Source organism: Sturnira hondurensis, unplaced genomic scaffold (genome assembly GCF_014824575.4).
Source record: "Sturnira hondurensis isolate 20B ecotype Veracruz unplaced genomic scaffold, ASM1482457v3 Scaffold0007406, whole genome shotgun sequence".
NCBI classification, from domain to species: domain Eukaryota; kingdom Metazoa; phylum Chordata; class Mammalia; order Chiroptera; family Phyllostomidae; genus Sturnira; species Sturnira hondurensis.
Genome location: NW_028080037.1, coordinates 16,716,110 through 16,738,501, shown reverse-complemented (window position 1 = coordinate 16,738,501; position 22,392 = coordinate 16,716,110). Strand labels below are relative to the sequence as shown.

At 47.4% G+C, this 22,392-nt stretch overlaps 1 protein-coding gene across 1 annotated transcript in view; it reads left to right on the top strand.

Annotated features, from left to right (window-relative positions):
* Positions 1 to 4,962: 4,962 nt before the first annotated feature.
* Positions 4,963 to 22,392, top strand: part of TBC1D10A (TBC1 domain family member 10A) — a 30,569-nt gene continuing 13,139 nt past the window's right edge. The window contains exon 1 of the mRNA XM_037052497.1: positions 4,963 to 5,234. Coding sequence (XP_036908392.1) covers positions 5,026 to 5,234 — 209 coding nt within the window. The 5' untranslated portion in view covers positions 4,963 to 5,025. The remainder of the gene's footprint in view (positions 5,235 to 22,392) is intronic.

The following is a 22,392-nucleotide window of genomic DNA, read 5'->3' as shown; positions in this document are numbered from 1 at the left end:
CACCATCCTCTAGGGATTAGCTGCCCCATTGTTTAGATGAGCTGTGGATCCAAGGTTATGGAGCCAGTGAGGGCTCTGGAAGGCCAAAGCAGCTCTTCCATTTCTGGTGGCCACATTGTCCCCACTGCTTCACCAGGCTGGACTGTGGATTGGAGACCCATGTTCCTGGTGTGGTACTGCTGGGAAAACGGCACAACTTGGTGCTTTCATAGTCACCACAATTTTAAAGACTTGCTTGAAGAGGGCTCCCGGAGTAGTAGACATTAAGGAATTTCACTGTCAATGGCACCTGCTGCTTGAAATGAGCACTTGTCACGTAGTCCAGAGGAAGCCACTAATGATTACACCCATTTCACCTTCTAAAATTACAGTATTGCATTAGAGAATAATGATAAGTTTATGTTAAGTTATATTAAGATACATACTTGAATCGTGTACTGTGATTATAACAATCTTTATATGTAATACTTCATTTATCCCTATAATACAAAAATCAAAAAAGTACAATATAGCTCCCATCTAAGAGTACACACAACTAACCCTGACTGGTGTGGCTCAGTTGGTTGACATTGTCCAGCAAGGCAAAATGTTGCTGGTTTGATTCCCAGTCAGGGCACATGCCTAGGTTGTGGGTTCAGTCTCCACTCCTGGTGGGTCTGAGAGGCAGCCACTCTGTTCCCCTCCCTCTCTTTCTCCCTCTCTTACTCTCTCTAATAAGTAAATAAATATTTTTAGAAAGAGTACATATACTAGTCTATAAGAATTTTTTAAGTTTTTCAAAATTAAAATGTAAGATTTTGAGGTTAGTATTATTGACTCCACCTGATTCGGGGATTCGCTGTTAACTACCCTACATTGTTATATTTAAAAAGTGAGTAATTCTAGGTACCCCTGAGCGAAACAATTCGTGAAGGAAGGCGCGATAAATTACTATCCCCCGTATCATTAAAGAAGGTATTGTCTGAAGCTGAATTTAATTAAGCCAGTCAGTGTTTTGTAGCCCTGAGCTGTTGAGATTAGATTGGGGATAGACGTGTGTTGTATAAACAGGTGATACATAGAGGAATGCAGTCTCCTCACCACTGAGCAGAAGCTATCAAAAGAGTCATTCCTTGTGTGGATGTGCAGGGGAAAGATTCGAGCTTGGAGCTGCTCCCATGGGGGTGCTCTAGCTTGAGGGTGAAGCAGCCACAGGAAGAAGAAGGAGGAAAAAGGAAAGTCGATAGCCCTGGCGACAACCTCTGGATCAAACTGTTCCTGAAGCTCACTTACTGCTGAATTTTTTTAAAGGTATGGCACCCACTAAATGCAGTTTTGGGTTAAGCCCATTTCAGCTGGGTTCTCTGCTACTTGGACCAAAAGATTAACTGTTATCCTCCATGTAGAGATGAAGAAGCTTTATAGTTTGCCGGCTCATCATAGGCTTTTGGGCAGCAGGACTATCTTCTGAACCACTGGTGTTGTTATGAATAACTATGTCATCTGGATAGCTGACAGATTTCCTGAGCACATGCAAGCTCTATATGTCAAGAGGAGATTACATGGGAGCCTGTGTGAGCACCTCGGGCTTAACTTTCAGGAATGACCCCAGTAGGATGAGACTCCAGGTTATCAGTATATTCCTGTAGCTCTGGTCAAGCATCTCATCCTCAAAAGAACTTCTACGGCAGTCAATCAGGATGTTTCACAGCATTGGCAAAGGCCTCTCATGCAGATCGTTTCTTGGAACCATTCATTCATTCACTCCTGCTTTCTCACTACATTCTGACCACACCATCTGAGCCTGCTTCTCTTTCAAAGGCTTTGCACTTGCCCTACTTTCTTCACACTATTTTCCCAGGACCTCACAGAGAGGCTTCCTCATTTTCACCTCTCCCCCAAAGCCCAATCTTGCCTCCAGCAATCTCTATACCTTACCCTGTCTTATTTTCCTTTTTATACTACCTGGCAAATGTTCTATGCTTGTTCGTGTTCTCCCTCCTCCCGTGGAATATAATAAGTCTATTGACCCAGGATTTCATCTCTTTTGTTCACTAGAGTAATATCAAATAAGTTAAAGAGCTCTGGAGTTTGAAGTAAAGAAACCTAACATTTACACTGAGTGTCTGCTCTGTGCTGGAGACACCAGAGACATAGCTCGCTAATTAAGTAATTTTTGACATTCCTATTTTTCAGAAGAGAAAACAAGTTCTGAGAAGTTAAACAATTTTGCACAAAAACATCCAGTTATTGAGGGGGCACAGCCATGAAACAAAGACTCCCAAGCCATGTGCCATTGGTTAATTAGGTAAACTTTCCAGCTGCAGCCACAGGCTGTGGTGGGAAACACACAAGGCAATAATGAATTTGCACATGCTTTGCAAACTACAAATGCCGCCACTCCTAGATTCCATTTACTGGGTATCTCCATGTGCCAGATGTTTGGCACATATTATCACACTGAAGTCTCAGAACAACTCTTCCAAGGAGGTATTTTTCCAGTATTTCTGTTTTGCCGATGAGGAAATGGGCTCAAAGAGAAGAGATTTGCTTAAGGTCACAGAGTGACAGCACAGATTTGAATCCTGGGTGGTTGTATACAAGAAAATTTGAAGCTGGGGCATAAAGGCCATTACTTGAGAAACGTCCATCCAGTCTCCCAAAGATGGACACACTGGTCCTTCTAACCTACCTCCCATCACACCCCAAATACCTCTGGGGTGAACATCATTGTGCATGTGCCTTTACAGAACTGAAAGTGTTTGGGATGTGATCCTAGGACCAGAATTATGAAGTCAAAAGGTTGTAGATACTCTGCCAGGCTTGGGGCTTAATATCGGCTCCAGGTGTATCTGGCTCCTTTCTCCCTCTCCTGGGATAGACCCACATCCCAAAGTGAGGCCCACTCTGCCCGTCTTGGGAGCTGGGACTGAGTCTACCACTCTGTCTGGAGCCACTGGAGGGAAAAAAATTCTCCCAGACTGAGAATTTAAGACCAAAATAGCCTGTGCCCACTCCCATGTCTGCAATTGCCCTGTTTATGGAAAACCAGAAGCCTATGGAATGTGAAGACTGCACAGCAAAGTCTTCAAGAATGTCTGGGCCACGGGGCATCAAGGAGATAAATGGTGAAATCACTGAGTTTTGAAGAACCTGCCCCTGCTTAGGGCTTGCTTTGAGCCCATCAGCAGCCTGCCTAACCCAGGCCCTGCAGCTCAGGTCTGGCTTTCTCAGTCCCTTCCTGTCTCTGGGCTTGTCACCCTTACAGGTCTACAGCAGAGTGTCAGGTGACAACATAGTACTGAATTTAAAAAGCAAGAAGTTATCGTTATGGCTCTAAGTGTTGACAGTCTCTGGGGTCAGAAGTAGGCTGCTGGGAGCTAAGTCTATGCAGATGTAATTGGCTCATTCCTCTCAATATAAGTTGTTTGTAAGAGCTAGGTTCAAATCCTGACTCTCACAAGCTAGTTCTAGGACTGTGGGCAGCTGAATTCACTTTCCTGCACCTCAGTTGTTGTTTTTTTTTACTGTAAAATGTGACTAATAATAGTATCTATCATGTTGCTAAAAGACTACAAGTGGTGGGACCAATTTGGAAAACAGTTTGCCAGTTTCTCAAAAGGTTTAATACAAGTTACCATGTGACCCAGAAATTTCCACTCCTAGGTATGTAGCCAAGAGAAACAAAAATATTTTCACACAAAAGTTTGTACCTCAATGTTCATAGCAGCATTATTCAAAATAGCCCCCAAATGGAAACAACTGAAATTACCATCACTGACAAATGGATAACAAAATGTGGTCTATTCAGATGATGGAATATATTATTCAGCTGTGAAAAGGAATGAAGTAGTAGTATATGCTAGGACATGAATGAACCTTGAAAACACTACGCTAAGTGAAATAAATGAAACACACAAAGGGCATATATTTTACAGTTCCATTTATATAAGATATCCAGAAAAGGCAAATCTATAGAGGCAGAAAGCAGATTAGTAGTTGCCAGGGACGAGGGAGGAAGGTTGGGGAGTGACAGCTAAGGGGTAGGAGTTTCTTTTTGGAGTGATGAAAATGTTTTAAAATTACGTCATGGTGATTATAGCCCTGGCTGATGTGGCTCAGTGGATTGAGGGCTGGCCTGTGAACCAAAGAGTCGCCATTTGGATTCCCAGTCAGGGCGCATGCCTGGTTATGGGCCAGGTTCCCCAGTAGGGGGTGCCTCTTGCACAGAGGCAACACACATTGATGTTTCCCTCTCTTTCTCCCACCCTTCCCCCTCTTTCTAAAAGAAAATATTAAAAAAAACATTGAATTATACACTTTGAACGGGTGATTTTTACGGTATGTTGATTATATCTCAAGGTTGTTGGGGGAGATGATTACAAGAAAAGGCAGGCAGAACTTAGGACAGTGCATGGTTCAATAAACATTGGTTGTCATTGTTATCAGGTCTCCCACCAGCTAACTTAAAGCTCCAGAAGCAGGTAGCAAGGGGAAAGGCTGTCGAACTCCTAGCTCCGCCTGAATCTTTAAGCCACTGTGTCCCTGGGCTTGTCCTCAAACCCATCCTGGATTTCCTCAGAGATCCTCATAAATGATAGATGCAGTAATCTTCGCCCATGTCCTTGGGGTCTCGCGAGGAGCCAGGGCTCGGGAGGAATTCGAGGGAACCTCGGCGGAATCCTGCAACTGCCTGCGCTGCGTTACAGGTGACAGGCCTGGCTCCAGCCAACCCGGAAAGGCCAGAAGAGAGCTTTCAGGTAAGCTCTCGTGATTGGCAGCCCGAGCGGGGAGGGCTCTGGGTGACGGCTGCCCCGCCTCCTCACGTCGGGCTGGTTGGCGCTACCTCGGGGGAGGTGGGCGGGCCCCGAGATCCGCGTCGCCCATTGGACGTCGGGGGAGAGAGAGCTCTGGAGGACCTAGGGCCCCGCCCCTGGCCTTGAGGCGGCCAATGGGTGCGGCGCGTGGGCGGGGCGGCGGCGGCGTCGGTGGCTGGGCGGCTGAAGCAGCTGAGGTGGCTGAGGTGGCCGCTGAGGCGCGGCCGGGATGGCGAAGAGCCCTGGAGAGAACGGGCCGCGCTCGCCCGCGGCCGGAGGGAGCCTGTCAGGAACCCGGGAGAGCCTGTCCCCGGGCCCAGACGCGGTAGCCTCCGATGAGCTCAGTTCTCTCGGCTCCGACTCGGAAGCCAACGGTTTCGCCGAGCGCCGCATCGACAAGTTCGGCTTCATAGTGGGCTCGCAGGGCGCCGAGGGCGCGTGAGTAGCACAGGCATTTGGGGCCGGGGGTTGGGGGTCCGGAGGCGGGCGCGGGACCCGCCGGGGGGGCGGCCCTGGACGCGGACAGAGCACCTCAGGACAGACCGACATGTCACCCTCCAACCAGGAACAACCTACTCGGTCTCTCCGCTACCCCACCCCCACCATCGCCCTCGGCAGACTGACCCGCCCCACCCCCGGGAGCCTCGGAGCGATGGAGGGACAGTCAAGAACCCCACCTCCCCCGTTCCGCCCCCACCCTCCCGACCCACCGCACCCCCCACCCCAGAAACGGCCGACGGTGCTCTCCTCTCAGCTTCAGGACAGATACTTGTCCCCACATCGCTGCTGTCACCCGGCCTTAGGGCTAATAGACTTGACCGCCCCCTCACAGGCTCACTGATGGCTGCCCCTTCCCCAGCAGATATTTTCAATGCCTACCCCCTCACCCCGCGACCCAGAGACACCCCTGTCTCACCACCTCACCACCCCCTCGCCAGGGGGACACTTTAGGCGGGGTTCAAAGGGATAGACTGTCCTGCCCCCATCTCACTCCAGAACAGAAACAAAGACCTCGGGCGGATTGACAGTGGTCAGTTACAGTACAGACATTTCCACTCTGGGACAGACAGCTTCTTCCTCTCGTAGAAGGGACCGAGTGTGCTCCTCTTCCCACTCAGGGTCAGATTTCTTCCTGTCACTGGCAGCCAGTGGGCAGAAAATCCCCTCTGCTAGTGCCCACATGGTGACAGTGCCTCACCTCCAGGACAGAGTGTTGGCTGTCTCTGGGTATGCTATGGAAATGTGCGCTGCCTCTTAAAACCCAAACTTGGGGGTACCAGGTAGGGAGACAGCATCATCCAATCCTCCACCCCAGTGCACCCAGGCACCCAGCTGTCAGGCAGAGAAATGGGAGGCAGTGCACCACCACCTTCCCTACAAGCTGGGCAAATTGGGCAGCCACACTGTGCCCCACAGAACCCCATAGCCCAGACCTCAGAGAGATCCTATAGGCTAGTGATCCCCTTAGGGAAGATGGACTCTAGACTCCATTCTTACTCCAGCTGTCCTGTGACATGAGACCAGTGTTCTGCACAGAACTGACAAGCCTCCCCATGATGTGCCTTCCCTTTGAGAGAGTAGCTCCATACAGTTACCTGTGGGAGACTACAGCACTGCTGAGTGCCATTGCCCTACTCCAGGAGGTCCTTCTTCCCCTTCTCTGACCAGTTGTGACTGCCCAAGGCTCCTGAACCCTCTTATGACTTAGGGAAGTGTAAGAACCCCACAGCACATAAGCAGGTCCATCAAGGTCCCTTCTGGGGTTTTCTCCAGTCCAAAAGCTTCATATGCACCAGGCTCCTTCTCCTTTGGAGAAATGTAGGTCCCTCCCCTAAGGAGAGTTCTGTCCTACCCACTGGATCTGTCTCTTCCGACCTTTTTCCATCTGCTCACACCAGGCTAAGCCTAGCCCAGTCCAGGACTCATAGAACACCCCTATAGTCTGCTTTCTTATCCTGATTTGATGCTTTGTCACAGTTCCCTAAGGATTAGTTTGTGAGAACCCAAAAGGGATTTAAGGTATGTTTTTGAATTGAGGAATAGTTACCAAGGACCGTGGCCCTGGGAGGGATAGGGTCCTGAGAAGCAGGAAAGCAGTTTCCAGTTGTATTTGTGGGTTTTTGGTAGGATGAGCTCAGATTTGCTGGTGAATTCTAGGAGGTGAGGATTCCTACTACATGTTTATCAGACAGTTAACCAGATCTCGGGGTACAGAGCAGTGTGATATAGTGGGGAAAAGCCAGGTTTAGGAAGAACTCACACTTGCTGGCTGTGTGACCTTGGACAAAATCCTGAGTCTCTGAGCCTTGTTTATTCACTGTAAAGGGCAACAGTAATACCTATTCCCAAGATTAATGTGGGGATTAAATGAGATTAGGTGTGTGAGGGTGCCTAGCACAGTGCCTAGCTCAAGTAGTGGCCCAGAAAAATGTTAGTTTTCTTTCTTCTCCTTCTAAGGGTCTGAAAATTGAGGAGAAAAATGAGGGCGTACCTCTGGTATTTGTGGATAGAGAGAGGCCCCAGTGGGAGCACCTCCCTTTGGCTGTAGTCCCCAGTCAGGACGCCAGACATCTGTCTTTTCCACCCTCCAACCACAAACCCGGACTTTGCAGACACCCTCTGCATCACTGGTGTCTGTAAGCCTGGGGCTGAGGTGGGATCCCAGGTCTCTTTCTTTCTCTCTGCCTTACTTTCTTGACCCTGCTGGTCAAACTAAAATCTCCTGTGTCTGAATGCTTTGATGTTCCCTGCTTTGTTTATACTGTGGTTTCAAAAAAGCCAAAATTGAGTCTCTGCCCACAGCCATAAGAGGGGAAGTTATGGGAAGTTTCAGGGTGACCGCCTTGAAACCAGTCTCGTGGTTGAGGGCTAGGAGTCCATGTGCTATCCCAGAGAAGTGGAACATGAGCACTGATGGCTGCAGTGAAGATGGTGGGAACTCTGGCTCCAGATTAAAGGTCCATTTCAGCCGTCCCAGACCAAAGGTTGTCTCAAGTGGGCAAGTTTAGGCTGTTGCCAGGGACTAGGGGGATGGGGAAGAAAGCACGTCAGAGGCTACCCTGCTTGGGTGACTGTTAGATAACTGGCATGAATAGATGTTAAAATCATAGACTGAGCTGGATGGGATCTTAAGATTGATGAGTTAGCCATTACTTATACAGATGAGGAAAATGAAGCTCAGAGAGAAATTATAACTTGCTTAAGATCACACAGCATATTAGCAGCAGAACCAGGACTTGAACTAGGAGTTTCTTACTCCTAGGTCAGGACAGTTTTCACTACCTTCACCATCCCTTAATATGGCCTCTGGTCCTAGCAGAAAATTAGGTGCCAGACAGGTAGAACATAGGGTTCGTAGCAGGAACCTGCCTGCCCTCTCATTCCCTGGCTCAGCTCAGCACTTTTGACTCCCTCAGCAGTGTAGGAGGCTAACAGCAACAGCCCAGGAAGAGTAAGAGTGTGTTGTCATTACCAGTTCATTAGACTGATCAGCTTTAGGGCTGGCTCTAGATGTATTCACCTTTTCTCCTCAGGCCTACAGCAAAGTAAATGCTCAGTTAATATTTACTTATTGAATGACATTTACTGATAGACATTTCAAGTCAGGAAGCTGAAAGTGACCTTAGAGATGGCCATCATCATATAGATTGGTAAACCCAGGCCTGAGAGAAGTGATTAGTCTTACCTCTTCAGTCTGTTAGGAGCAATATCAGGAATTGAACCTAGAACTCCTGATTCGTAGCCCTAGGCCAGTCTACTTCACCTTGTCTGTCATTTGAATCTGCTCTGCCAGGAAACTTTGGTGGAACTACCTGCTCTTGAGCAGTAGCAAGTGGGGAAAGGCAAGAAAGTAGCCAGCCAGCAAAGGGCCCTGTGGGTGGCATGGACAGACAGGAGCTGGCAGCCTTAGTTCTTTTGGCTTGGCTGGGGACTGAAATGGTTGTGAAGCCCAGGAAGGACCAGAGTGGGGGAAAGTGCCCTCAGTAGGGAAGAGTGGGAGGAGTAATGTTACTATTTCTATAACTTTTGGGGGTAGGAAGAACAGACCTTTTTGGGGGGGGTGGTGCAGAGGGCTTTTTGCAGCATAGGGGAGGGAAAGAAAGATACAGATACCAGATCTCCTGGCCTGAGAGAGGTGGGTCCCTGATCTCCCTCTCCTTTTCCCATGTGATTGCCAGGACTGGCCTCCTAAGGCTGGAGCTTCCCACCCAGCTTCCGTCTGCTTAGTGCAGCAGGCCAGATGAGGTGAGGAGCTATGCTGTCTGGGATCCCATGGGTGTTGGCTTCCTGTTAGGGGAGAGAGGGAACTGAATTGGGCCCAGGGAGAAACATCTGGAACAGCAATATTGTCTTCTGCTGATTCAGTTCTCCTTTCCCCTGGGCCCTCCACTACTTCTAGCCAACTATGGAAGCCCTGTGACTTTGTAAATCATAGAATTGTCTTAATTGGCATCCTTGTAGTTTGCTCTGTGCCAGTTTTTGTTGGGGTATGGCCAGGGCTCTCCTGGCAGGCCACAGCCTGCCTCCCTGCCTTACCATTACCTTTTCTAGTTTATAAGCTCAGAGCATCCTATTTTCTCGAACTATTACAGTTCCCAAGAGTGCATGGAGCTGGCAATAGAATGTTCCCTGGGTGGCCCATCTGGAAGGAGGCAGCTGCATGTGTGGGGCCCTGTTCTGTGACTCTAGACCATAGACCTTCCATTTTCTCTCCTCCTTCTCTTCCTTCAGCTTCAAAGGAAAATCCGGTTTGGTGGCCCTGTGAGTGTGTTCTAGAGCCTCAGACAAGACTTGACTTGGTGAAGGAGGGGGCCAGTGCATCAGCTCCTTGCCCTGGGAAGGTGCCTGTGTGTCCGCCTGTTAGGAAATCCTAAGCTGTGGGAAAGAGATAAGGTGGTGGGGCCTGCTTGATGTTTTGTCCTCCTAGCATCTGTGTCTGAAACAAAACCTCTAAAGGGCCATGAGGCCTGGCTCTGGTCCAGCCACCCAATCTGTTTACACTAAGGTAGAGGAAAGAAGGTGCTCTGTGCTCCTTCCTCACACAAGCTCTGGAGTCCGGCTGTCTGTGTGACCTTAGACATGTTGCTTCACTTTTCTGAGCCTGTTTCTCACTGAAATGGGTTTTTTGTTTTGTTTTGTTTTGTTTTTACTGCCGGGGGGCACGCGTCCCTGGGGTGCAGCACGGCGTGCGCGACTGGGCCTCTGCATGAGCTGGCCCCAGTGTGGGGTAGCGGGGGCACAGAACCCCACACCGCCCCAGGTGAAATGGTTATTATAATACTGATTTTGCAGGGGTTTTGTGAAGCTTAAATGAGTCGATGTTTGAAAAGAGCCTGGCTCATATAGTAGGTGTCCAGTGAATGTTCTTACCCCTCTTAAAGACTGGAGTAGCTGGTGGTCTTGTCTTTTCATTTTCTACTTTCCATCTCTGGTTCTGATGATGAGTATCAGTGAGGTCCATCATCTGTGGCCAGGAGTCAACCCTAACCAGTGGTGAACCCTTACTTTCTTCCAAAAGACATGGTTAGCCCCTTTCTGTAGATGAGCATTTTAAAGATTGGAGAAGAAAGTGCCTGAAGTTTATCAGCTAGTAAATGGCAGAACTGGGACTAGAACCTCTTTCTCAAAGCTGAATCCAGTGACTAAGCTTTGCTAAGGTGGCAGCAGGCAGAGTGCTAGGTGCTTGCCAGTCCATGAGGCTCCTACACCCAGAGCAGGGGTTAGTAGGGACTGGCTACCTCCCCATTCCAGTGTGGAGGGCAAGGCATGTCTCAATACAGTGAAAGTCCATGGACAGCTAAGTTGAAGAAGGCCTGGTGAAAAAAGATCCTTGGGGAGGCTTTGGAAGCATGTCCAGGTAAGGATTGGTTTAGCCCTCCCATAGCCAGAGTCCATACTGCATTGCCGTTTGTCGATCCCAAACTACTATATAATGGCCATCTGACTTTGAAATCTAGTCTGTACCTTTTGAAAGAAGTCTTTTTGTGTAGGTAAGGGAGGTATTATGCTTTGTGTACAGGTGAGGAACCCGAGGCCTGAAGAAATCTCATAGTTTTAGATAACAATGGAGCCAGATTAGGGAGAGATTCCAGATCTTCTGCCTCAGCCCATTGCTACTCCAGCTATATGACATTGCCTGTTCTCATCCTCATTTTAAGCCAATTGAGCCGCTAGGCCAGGGTACATTGCCCACCAGAGAAGAACCCTGCCATCATCCACGCATTGCCAGTGCCCTAGCTGATCATTTTCTTTATCCTGTAGTCATCACACCTAAGGGGGCGGAGGCCTCCTTTAGCTGATTTGTCTGCCCCTGGCAAATCTTCTGCTATTTTGAGCCCAAGGACCCTCCCTGGGAGAAAACTGTCGTGGCTGCTCCACTGGAAAACCAACACTCTTGCTGCTTTACCTGCTTAGAAGCTCCCTATCCAGGATTTAAGGGCAGCTGCCAGCTTTAAGTTTCTTATTTCATCTTTCTCTTTCCCTTCTTCATCTCACCCCATTGTGCTCCCTTCTGTGCTCTGCCCAGTTCCTCAGAGGCTGTCACAGTTTAGCTCTTCACTGTTCTTTAGGTAGGGAAAAAAGACTGCAGACTCGGGAGGCTGGGAGAGAAAGCTAAGATTACTTTTGCTAGTTTATCCATTTTAGCAGTGGGCTTATTTACAAAACATTTATTGAGCTCCTACTCTATCAGCGCCTGTGATTAGAACAAGGGATACAGAACTGAACAAGACATCTATCTATGTCTCTTTCTTGTTGCCCTCAAGGGGTTCACAGACTTGTTGGAAAATGAACCACACACAAATCATTATAATGTTGAGCAATGAAGGCTGTAATTGAGGTGTGTGGTTGATTTGGGAATTTAGAAGAAGCAGCCAACTTCACATATAGGAGCCAAGAAAAAAGGCCTGGTATTTGATCCAGGCCTCAGAAGGAACAAGGGAGGATATTCCATTGAATGGGTGGGAACTGTGTACAAAGTGCCCCCAGAAGCCAGCTTTTTGAGAAATGTGGTATGCAGAGGTGACGAGAAGAACAGGAAGCAGGAGGATCATGTAAAGCAAGGGGAGGCTAGGAAAGTAGGTTGGGCAGACCATGCCTAAGGGCCTTGAATGTCAGACTGAGGCCTTCTGTGTTTCATTAAGGTCAGTCTGGTACTGGTGTGGAAAATGGCAGTGAGACTGGTTGGGAGAGTTTGGAAGAGCCCAAAAGGGCCATGGAGAAGTCTGGAAGAAGTCTGGAGCTATGAGGATGACGAGACCAGCAAATCAGTAGGGCTTGGTGCCTGACTGGTTATGTGGACTGATAGGGAGTTGGAAAGGCTTGGGATGACAGGCTGACGTGGCCCTGAACTCTCATAGAACCCATCCTGGGGCCATCTGGCCACAGTGGGGGAAGGGCAACTGTGACCTTCCTCTGTAGTGGACAGCGGGCTGCTGTTGACTCTGCTTTGTCACAGCCCTGGGCTCCCCAAGGTGCTAGGCATAGCTGGCATGCCCAGGGCACATCAAGGCATTCTTTGTCTCTCTCCAGTAGGAGAGTGGGTTAGCTGGCCTGGTTGGGAGCGGGTGGGGTGAATGGTACTGAACTTTGTGGTCTCTGCCCGGTAAGCATGTTGGATGGCAAGGAAGGCTTCAAGGAGAAAGGAGTAAGGTCTGAGGGCATGGAAAATCTACCTTAGGGCAGTGTGCAAATAGAGAGGGTAGGTTTGGGGTTTGGGTACAGCATTAGCTGATTAAGGGCGGCAGGCAGATGATAGCTGAGGGCTGGCTTGACCTCGCCTTGAGTCATTACTGTGTTCCTGGAGCTGGTGTCTCAGCTGGAATGGGTAGAAGCAAATCTAGTGCCTAGGAGGAGGCTAACACTTTAGCACCTAGGAGCCCAACCAGCTGTCTCTGAGTTAAGAGATTCTAGATGGAAATAATAGATTTAGGCTAGTAGTGGGAAAGGGCTCTGCCGACTCCGCCACTGACCTTTGTGGTAGTAACTTAGGCACACCCCCTTGCCTGACCATGGTGTTAATGCTCCCTGTTTTACGTTCAGCACTTAACTATATGTGCAACCATGTGCTTGGCTCAGGAGATACAGACCTTTTCCTCCCCTCCCAGAACTTACAACCTAGCAGGGATGTCAGACATTCAACATGTAGTTAAAGTCGTGGCCTGTGTATAAAAGGATTGTGAGGATCAAATGAGATAACTGGATTAGGAGCAAATGTAAACAGAAGCGGAACAGGGGTCAGGAGACCTGAGTCCAGGGCTTCATTGGCCCCTTACTTGCTTTGTGACTTGGAGAAAATTGCTTAGTCTTTCTAAGTTTCAGTTTCCCTTAGATATAAACTAAGGCAGTTTTAATGAGATGACATTAAAGAGTTTGTCTGAAAGATGTTAGAAGCCTGACTCTGAAGGCCCTGGTCTTTTCTTTCCTTGGCCTGTGAAGACAAAGCAGAAATGCGAACAGAGGTAGGTCTCCTGAAAGATTCAACCAAAACATGAAGCCATAGGGCTGCCTGGGGCCTATGCCCTCCTGGGTAGTGGCAGTCACTTGTGGAAAGAGCCAGAGTTTGCTTCATAATTACCCCCACCCTCCTGTGGTTTTTTTGTAGATTTTAATTCAGGCTGTCCTGTCCTGCCTCTGAGTGACCCCTTCCACCCTTCCAGCATAATCACTTGGTAATGCCATTTCACGTAAGAGCCTGCATGGTGGACCAGGCTTCACTGACACCACCTCATTTAATTCTGTGAGATGTACTTATCACTATAATCTCCATTTTACAAGGGCAGACAACAAACTCCAGAAAGGTAAAATGAGTTGCCAGGCATCACACAGTTTATGGCTGTAAATCTACTAAGCTCCAAGCTCCCTGGTAGGCGGGCTTGTGTACATCCAGCCTGGTAGACACCTCTTAGTTCTGGAGGCGAGTGACAGGGCAGGATCAGAGCAGAGCCTGGATTCACCTCCCAGAGCTGTGTCCTCTGCTCACCCTGGACCTTGGATAGTTACTGACTGGCTGAAAACCTGACTTTCTTTATCTGCAAAAGGGGAGCGATAATTAGAGGACCTCTCTCATGGGCTTATTATCAGGACTAAATAAAATAGTGTAAGTTAAGTGTTGAGCCCCATGTCTGGTTCATAGCAAGTGCCCGGTAAGTGTTATAACAGACATTCAGTTATGTTAATTGAATATTGGATTATAATGTTGTAAAAGGCCATCATCAAGCACATCTGTGCTCAGCCCTGTGCTGGGCTTCAAGGAATAACCAGAGCTGGTGCCAGGTCAGAGAGGGAATGTCCTTTATCAAGCACTGTCTGTATTTTACTCACCTGATCTTAAGGTAGAGGCAGTATTCCCATCTCCCTGAGGAGAAAACTGCAACTCAGAGTGCCCGAGGTCACAAAGCTAATGAATCTGTCAATGAGGAACCAGCCACGTACCAGGTTCTGTTCTAGGCCCAGGATATACTGCAGAGAATGAGACACGCAGAGCCCCTGCTGTCCAAGGACGACTTTGTAGAATGCTGCCTCAGCGGAGTACACAGTCAGGTGGAGAAACCTTACCTGCTCTACTGGACTGCTCACATTCCCCAAACAAGCTGGGCCCTTTTCTATTAACTTGTGCTTGCTCATACTGGGTCTTCCACCTGGTGTGCCCTTTCCCCTTTCTCAACCTGGCCACTTCCTGTCACCCTTCAAGGACCATCTCAAGAGTCAGCTCTCCTTTAAAGCTTTCCCTAAATACCTGTGCTTCTACCCTGGGGGATTCTTGCAGTCTCCTAGCACCTTCTGTGTATTGCTTCTGCCATAGTACTTCTATGTGTGCTACTTATTTACTCACCCATCTGTCTCCTCTGCCAGATTGACCTCCTCAAGGGCAGGGAATGTATTTTTTCATTTTTGTAGACTCAGGGCTGGGAACACAGCCTCTAGAGAGATGTGTATGGAATGTAATGAGGTGCTGATCGTGTTCTGTCCCTAGAGTAGTTAAAAAAGACTTTGTAGAGATGAGAGGAAGTTCTAAATGAGGCCTCAGAAGATAAGTGGGGCTGAATAATAGTGGGGTTAAGGGTGAGGGAGGACAGCTCAGAGAGAGGGCTACCTAGAGGTAAGACTGGAGAGAAAAGAGGATGTTTAGAGGGAATAGGAGGAGCCTGAGATTTCTGTTGGACAAGGAAGGCAGTAGGGGGCCTGGAAGGAGTCTGGCAGAAGAGGGACCTTATGTAAGCAGTGAGTCAAGACTAATTTGGTAAGATATATCAATAAGATCTAGCAGTTTGGTAAGGATGCATAAGGGGGCCTAACATGAGTCGGGTGGCTGCGGGTAACCACAGTGAGATTGTGATCTGAGGACCCAGTTGCCAGATGGGGAATTTTAAGCATTACTCTTCCTGATAGGGGTTGGGGCTTGGAGAAGGGATGTTTTTGGTTGAAATAGTCTGTATATGTTTCTACAGTTGTCAAGGGGGTTGCCTTGGGGGTTTGTTTTGGTCAGTGCCTTTCCCTAGTTGAGTGGGAGTGGGGGAGGGGGGAATCCCTGCTTTTTGGAGCCAGCAAGGCTGGTTCCTAAAGGAATCATTTCTTCCATCTGAATCTTGAGAGTGGGGGTGGGAAGGTTGAAGCTGAGTAGAGTAGAGAGCTGGGCAGAGGCCCAGGGCACTGAGGCCAGTGAAGGGTGGAGAGAACCTGTTTTCCACTGTGCACTGACCCAGGGCTGGAAGTAGCAAAGCCAAGGAATTCCGAATGGGAAAGGGAGGCAAGCCCAGCACTAGCTTGCTTTGGGAGTTGCGGGGAATGAAGCAAGCCAGACTCTCTCTCACCCAGACAGGGAGCTTGGACACTGCCCTACCTCCAAGCCAGGGGCTGCCAGGCCCCAGGAGGGAGCACCAGGCTGCTACTGACCAAGTCTTCCTTTTCTACACTCACAGTGTGGCCTTGGGCAGATCACTTACCATCTGGGCTACAAAGCTTCCCTGGCTGTCTGGGGATGGGGTACATTCACTGGGTGCTCTCACAGGCTTCCCAGCCCTGAGCATTGGCTGTTTGCACACCACCAATGCACCTTCTCTTGCATTCCAGTTTCCTATCATCTGTTATTATGGTACTGGCATAAAAACTGTTTACTTCACTACCTCTTAGGTTAATGAACTCCAGAAGTTGTTGCCCATTGTGCAAAATAGGTCACCTTTTTGTTTATTCTCACTTCTTTTTCTAGCTCCTGGTGGGAGAGGAGAGCTCCCCCACCCTGTTGTCCCTGGATCTGTGATTGGCCAGGTTCTCTCTCAATTTTCCACATATTTGTATTGCTCACCACTGCCCTTCTCAGCACAGAGGGAAGTGGTTCTCCACTGGGTGGTAAAGAAGAGGGAAGGGAATGTGACAGGTATTGAGGTGGTATTACATGTGGGGCACTTTCTCTTTATTGGATAGTTTAGCGCTCAAGCGGCAGCTTCCACTTCTAGGCTGTGTAACTGGGAAGATTACTCAACCATGCTGAGTTTTAGTTTTTTTCTCTATTAAATGGAGATTACAAAAGCTAATTCCTTAGGGAATTGTGTGCCTATGTAGTGCTTGGCAGAGCTAGTACATGGCGAATGCTGGAAATTTGTCAGCTCTTACTGTCATGTGTGATCTTTACTAATGCCCTCTGAGGAGGTGGCATTTCCTCCATATTATTGGAGGCTCAGAGAGTGGAACATCCTGCCCCTTTCACACAGCCATAAAGTGGTCGGGCTGGAATTGGAAACCAGGAGTTGTAGTTTGTGTATCATTGAATAAATTCCTTAATCTCTTAGGGGCTCAATTGCTTTTGGGTAAAATGGAGATAATCCTGCCCTGCTGCATGTTTATGTGGCTGTGTATATGGACCAGTCAAATGTGAAAAGGGATGTGAAAGTGTGAGGTAAGATGCAAATACTATTTACTAGCCACTCACACAGGCTGGGCCCTTATATACATTTATTATTCCTTGTTGTAGCCCTATAAAATGTGAGGGGTGTGTTTGTTCCCACTTACAGATGATATTGAGACGTAAGGAGGGCGAGTATTTTGCCTATGGTCTCCTAGGTGGAAGACATACATGCACGGGAAATGCAGGGTGATAGACTTCAAAGTCCTCATTCTGCTCTCTGCCACATCCCACGTGGCCTCACAGTAGTTAAGATGAGGAGGATCTGTGGTTTATGACCTTGGGCCTTCTGCTGGGGCTGTTTCTCTTTGGGCTGGTTTGGAGAGTAAAGGAGGGGCTTAGACTGGTTTCTTGGAACCAAGGTTTATCTGCCACTGGCACATAAAAGAGTTACAGGCACAGGAACCATACCTGATTGAGCCTGTCAACCAGAGGGTCTGAGGTATGCCTGGCCAGAAAGCAGTCAGCTGGAAGGATGGGAGGAGTGAGACCCCCAGCCCGCAGTCTCAGTAGCTTTAGGAAACAGTCTTGTGCCTCTGAGCTCGTGGAAGTCCCTAGTCTCACTTTTGTGTCCTGTGCCATGCTTTCTCAGGAGAGGGCGGCTGATAAATGACAGATTGCTTAGGCTTGCTGTCTCCAACTGATGTCCTTGCAAGCTGCATTCATTCAGCATATTGGCCTCAATGAGCATTGTTAGGTGTGGGCTGGCTACTCAAACAAGGCAGTCAGAACACTGGAGGAGAGGGATTAGACTGTCTCTAGGGGTTTGGGGGCCAGAGATAGAGCCCCATGGCAATATCTTTAGAATGGCCTTATTTCCCTACAGTCTTCCCAAGGGAGTCAGAAGCAGCACATGAGTCACTGTGGCAGAGGGGAAGCCCTGGTTCTACCATTTATTAACTTGTGACTGCCCAAGTAATACAGCCTCTCTGATTCGGTCAAGTTTTTCATGGGCCAAATGGAAATAGGAATTAATCTATGAGGGATCCACCTCACTGGGCTCTTAGGGGCACAAATTGCTATAGACAGCAGTGGCTTATAGCCCTAAATGCAGTACAGATGAAAGTAATCATGCCATGGAGAAAACCAGACAGGCACCTGTTGAACAGCTGTGAGGTGCATGGTGGAAATTACAGAAGTTCAAGACCCAGTCCAGTTATGGAGGGATATACAGAGCAATATGAACAAGCTGTAATGTGCTCATTTCAGACTTCATGTCTTGATTCATTAATGAATTAGTGATAAAATTAATTTGAGAGGATTGTGATCAGCATTAAAACAAATATCATAGAATAATACAAAATTGAACTAAAATATCTCAGTGCATTAGTACATGTAAGAGTAAATTGTTTTGCCTTGGCTGTATTGCTCAGTTGGTTGGAGCGTTGTCCCGTACACCAAAAGATATGATTTGAACCCATACTTAAGTTTCCGTCAGGGCACATACTTAAGTTTTGGGTTCAATCCCTGGTCAGGGCAAGTATGGGAGACAACCTATTGATCTTTCTCTTTCACATCAATGTTTTGATCTCTCTCTTTTTCCCTTCCTCTCTCTATCTAAAATCAATGAACATATTCTCAGGTGAGGATTTCAAAAAAAGAGTAAGTTGTTTCATAACATTCAGTTATATAGGTATATATGTAAAATGTCAGTATAAAATGTATTTCTTATTGTGGGTCTTGGTTTAAAAACTTTGAGAAACAGTGTTCTAAATCAGATGAAAGTCTTCAGGTTGGAAAACAGTCAATGAAATCTGAGCAGGTGTGGAAGCTGAGGGTTTGACCTATAGGGACGGAAGGTTGGAGTGGAAGGGTCAGGAGCTGTGGAGTCAGGCAGGCCTGGGGTTTAGTTTCAGCTCTGTCACTTACCGCTACATGGCCTTGAATGAGTAATGTAACCTCACTAAGTCTTGGATTCTACTTCTGTAAAATAGAATGATATTATGGTACGGTTATTATAAAATATATATGAAATAATGTATGTAAAACATTTAGAAAGAAATTGGTAAGTAGTAAATGATGTACAAATGATAACTACGATTGCTGCTGTTACCATTGAAGTTGTCGTTTTTAAGTTATATTGGGCCCTGAAAGGGTTATGGGATTTGGGGAGGGGAGAAAAAAGGGCATTCCAGGTAGGGATGAGTGAGTACAAGGGATAAATAAGCAGTGTGTGTACCAGGCATGAGAACTGTGCAGCTTTAGAAGTAGGTGTTGAGATTATAGGAAAATTTTGGCATTATATGATAAAGTGATTTTGTTTTTGTTTTTGTTTTTGAGGAAGAAAGTTTTCACAGTAAGAAACTTCAGCAATAGGGTGGCTTTACCAGTCAATAATGAGGCCCCATACCTGGCCGCATTCCAGCAGAGGCTGGGCTGCTTGAGACTATTCTTGTTAGGTTCTTTTGGTTGCAGACTCCCTCAGGCCATCTTAAGGAAAGAGGAGTTTTCTAAAGGGTGAGTGAAGCTCTCAGACCTGAAGCATACCCCATGGGCCATTTGGCCCCTTAAACTGGCTGTGTGGTCAGCTTCCCTGTCACTAGAAACTGGCTCGTGCTCTCCTTCCACTATCAATAGGAAGCCACCTCAGGTCTCTATCCCATCATGCTATTTGCAGGGACATCGTGACTTCAACTTCATCTCCTGGCTCCTTTCTGAGCATCCTTTGAGGGTCAGTTCACAGTGTAGGCCATCCAATCATATAGGGAAACCGAGAGGGCAAGAGACTTGCCTGTTGTAGAAGGGATTTCTACATCAGATAGCAACTTGATCAGATGCTTTCTGAGGTCCTAACTGACTAGACCAAAGGATACGTGAATCTTCTGATTTTTTAAAAATATGTTTATCGATTTTAGAGAGGAAGGGAGAGACAGGAAGAGAGAGAAACGTAAATTAACTGCCCTGCATAAGGTCCCTGACTGGGCGTCAAATCCAAAACCTAGGTATGTGCCCTGACTGGGAATTGAACCTCCAACCACACTGGCCATGGCTGAATTTTCTTACTTTTGTTTTCTTTTCTCTTTTCAGAAGATTTTACTTATTTAATTTTAGAGAGAAGGGGAGGGAGAGGGAAAGAAACATTGCACACCAATCAGTTGCCTCTCGCACTCCCCCAGTCGGGACCTGGCCTGCAATCCAGGAGTGGAACTGGTGACCTTTTGGTTCTCCTGCCAGCCCTCAATCCACTGAGCCACACCAGCCAGGGCTAAATCTTCTGATTTTTAGTAAGTGGATAACCTGCAGCTCTTCAGGGCACATCCTGTGCATAAAGAAAAATCTACCTGCAGTTAGAGAACGTATGATGTACTGAGTGCTGAGGTACAGTTCCCAATTTAAGGTTTTAAAAATGAGAACAATCTTTCAATTGACATGTACACTTAANAAAGAAACATTGTACACCAATCAGTTGCCTCTCGCACTCCCCCAGTCGGGACCTGGCCTGCAATCCAGGAGTGGAACTGGTGACCTTTTGGTTCTCCTGCCAGCCCTCAGTCCACTGAGCCACACCAGCCAGGGCTAAATCTTCTGATTTTTAGTAAGTGGATAACCTGCAGCTCTTCAGGGCACATCCTGTGCATAAAGAAAAATCTACCTGCAGTTAGAGAACGTATGATGTACTGAGTGCTGAGGTACAGTTCCCAATTTAAGGTTTTAAAAATGAGAACAATCTTTCAATTGACATGTACACTTAAAGTAGTGGTGGATTTTTGGTATGTTTCTAAGAAGATCTTGCCAAATCAATGGTGTAGGTTAAAATCAGTAGTGTCTTAGAATCCAGGAAATATGGTCGTTTGTTTTGTACCCACTTGAAATTCCGGTTTGAGGTTTGATGTTCAGGCTTTGAAACTACTGAAGCTGTTATCTGGCTTCGGTTAAAAAAAGACACAAAACACTGAACTTGAATGTGTTCCCCTGTGTATCTATCTGCATTTGGGAGAATGGGTATCTCTGAGGCCCTGCAATCAGATCTTATCAACAAAAACAGTTCCGAGGGTTGAGATGTCAAATGGGCATGTGTTACTTGGGAATTCTTTGAAAACTAGTAATCTCAGGTGGAAGCTTTGCCCTCCGTGAGCTTTAGTTTTCTCATCTGCTCAGTGGGAAATTGGACTAGACATGATCCGTATCCATGACTGCCAGAACTTCCTGCTGACTCAGTGTGGGCACTCCGTTTCATTTAGTTAACTGGAAGGCTTATCCCCTGACTTGTATAATTGAGTGTTTTGTAGGTAGTGGAAGACTGGATGGCTTGTGATGCATGGTTCTTTGGTTTCTAGTCTCTGGGTGTTGGGGGGATGCCAGATCTGATTTAGAGGTGTGGTCTCTGCTTTTCTCCTCTCAAGGAGAGAAAGGGAGTATATTCAACCCCTCCTTGGTTTTGCCTCTAGATGGTGAGAGGGTCAGAAGTTCAAGACTGAGATGACCAGTGTTTGTGTGTCTAGGCTAACCAGGTTTGCCTCAGCCTGTTGTCCCTCTTCAGCTGTTCAGCTCTAAGGCTATTCTCAGGCTTGTGCAGTTCCCCAGATTAACTGCACTGAAGAAGAAGACCTGCCCTGTTGTGTCTCAGAGGCCTCTGCTCTGCCAGGGCCCCGCCCTTTGCTCTTCCAACCAGTAAAAGTCACAGCAGTGCATTTCCTTCCGGCAGAGAATCAGAATTGAAGACTGGGCCAGGCCCTGGCCTCACCATGTCCTGTTCCTGAGAGCCTCCTCCCAGCCGCCTCAATGCCTTTGACCCTGCTCTGCTTTCTGGGAGGTCAGGCAGGACTGAGTTCAGGCTCTTGGCTAGGATCTAACTTGGATTTGAATCTGGGTTTTTCCACTGATTTGCTGTTTGACTGTGAGCAAGATACCCTCCCTGGGTATTTTACTTCTCAATATTGTCAAGAACTTTTTTAAATAGGGGAAAAAATACGAAGCACACACAAAAAAATTTTAAAAAATACATAATCCACCACTTTAAAAATAACTTTAAACAGACTGTACGTATGAGATATTCTTGTTGTTTTACTGATATTGCTCGGCAGGCTAAATAGTAAAGCATGAATTTGTGAATTCTTGGTGACTCATTCCTTAGAGGAAACTGATTCACTTGAAGTATACACTCTGGCAAAGCCAGGGATTCCCGCCTCAGCTTGCCTCAGCTGCTTTGGTGCCCATCTGCCTGCTTGGAGTGGGTCGCTGTGCTGAGGTGTTTTCCCCACCAGCTCTAGTGAGCGTTCAGTGCCAGTAGAATGTGAATACCATGAGGTCTAGGACTTTGTTCTGGGCACAGGAGTGCTTCCCCATGGCCTGCCCAGAGGCCCTAGCCCTAGAACAATGCCGACATAGTGTGATAGCTGCTCAGTTAGTAGATGTACAAATATAGGTAGTATTTGATGGGGATTTGATGTGTTTGTAGGATTTTGATTGGTAGAGACAACTTGGAGGGTGTTCCAGCACAGGGACTGGCATGAGCAAAGTTTGAAAAGTGGGGAAGGGCCAGTGTGTAATTGGGGAAACTATGAGTAACTAGTTTTGCTCAAGTGAAGAGGTGATTATGTTATTTCTCTACTTGTTCGACTGGTTTTTTCATCTAACTCTGCACCTTGCATGTAGGCCCTCTGAAGAGGCTTATTTATCAAGATGGATCCAGTAAAGGAATGCTGTGCTTTGATGTACAGATGACAGACACTCAGGCCTCTGTCTCAGAAAGACATT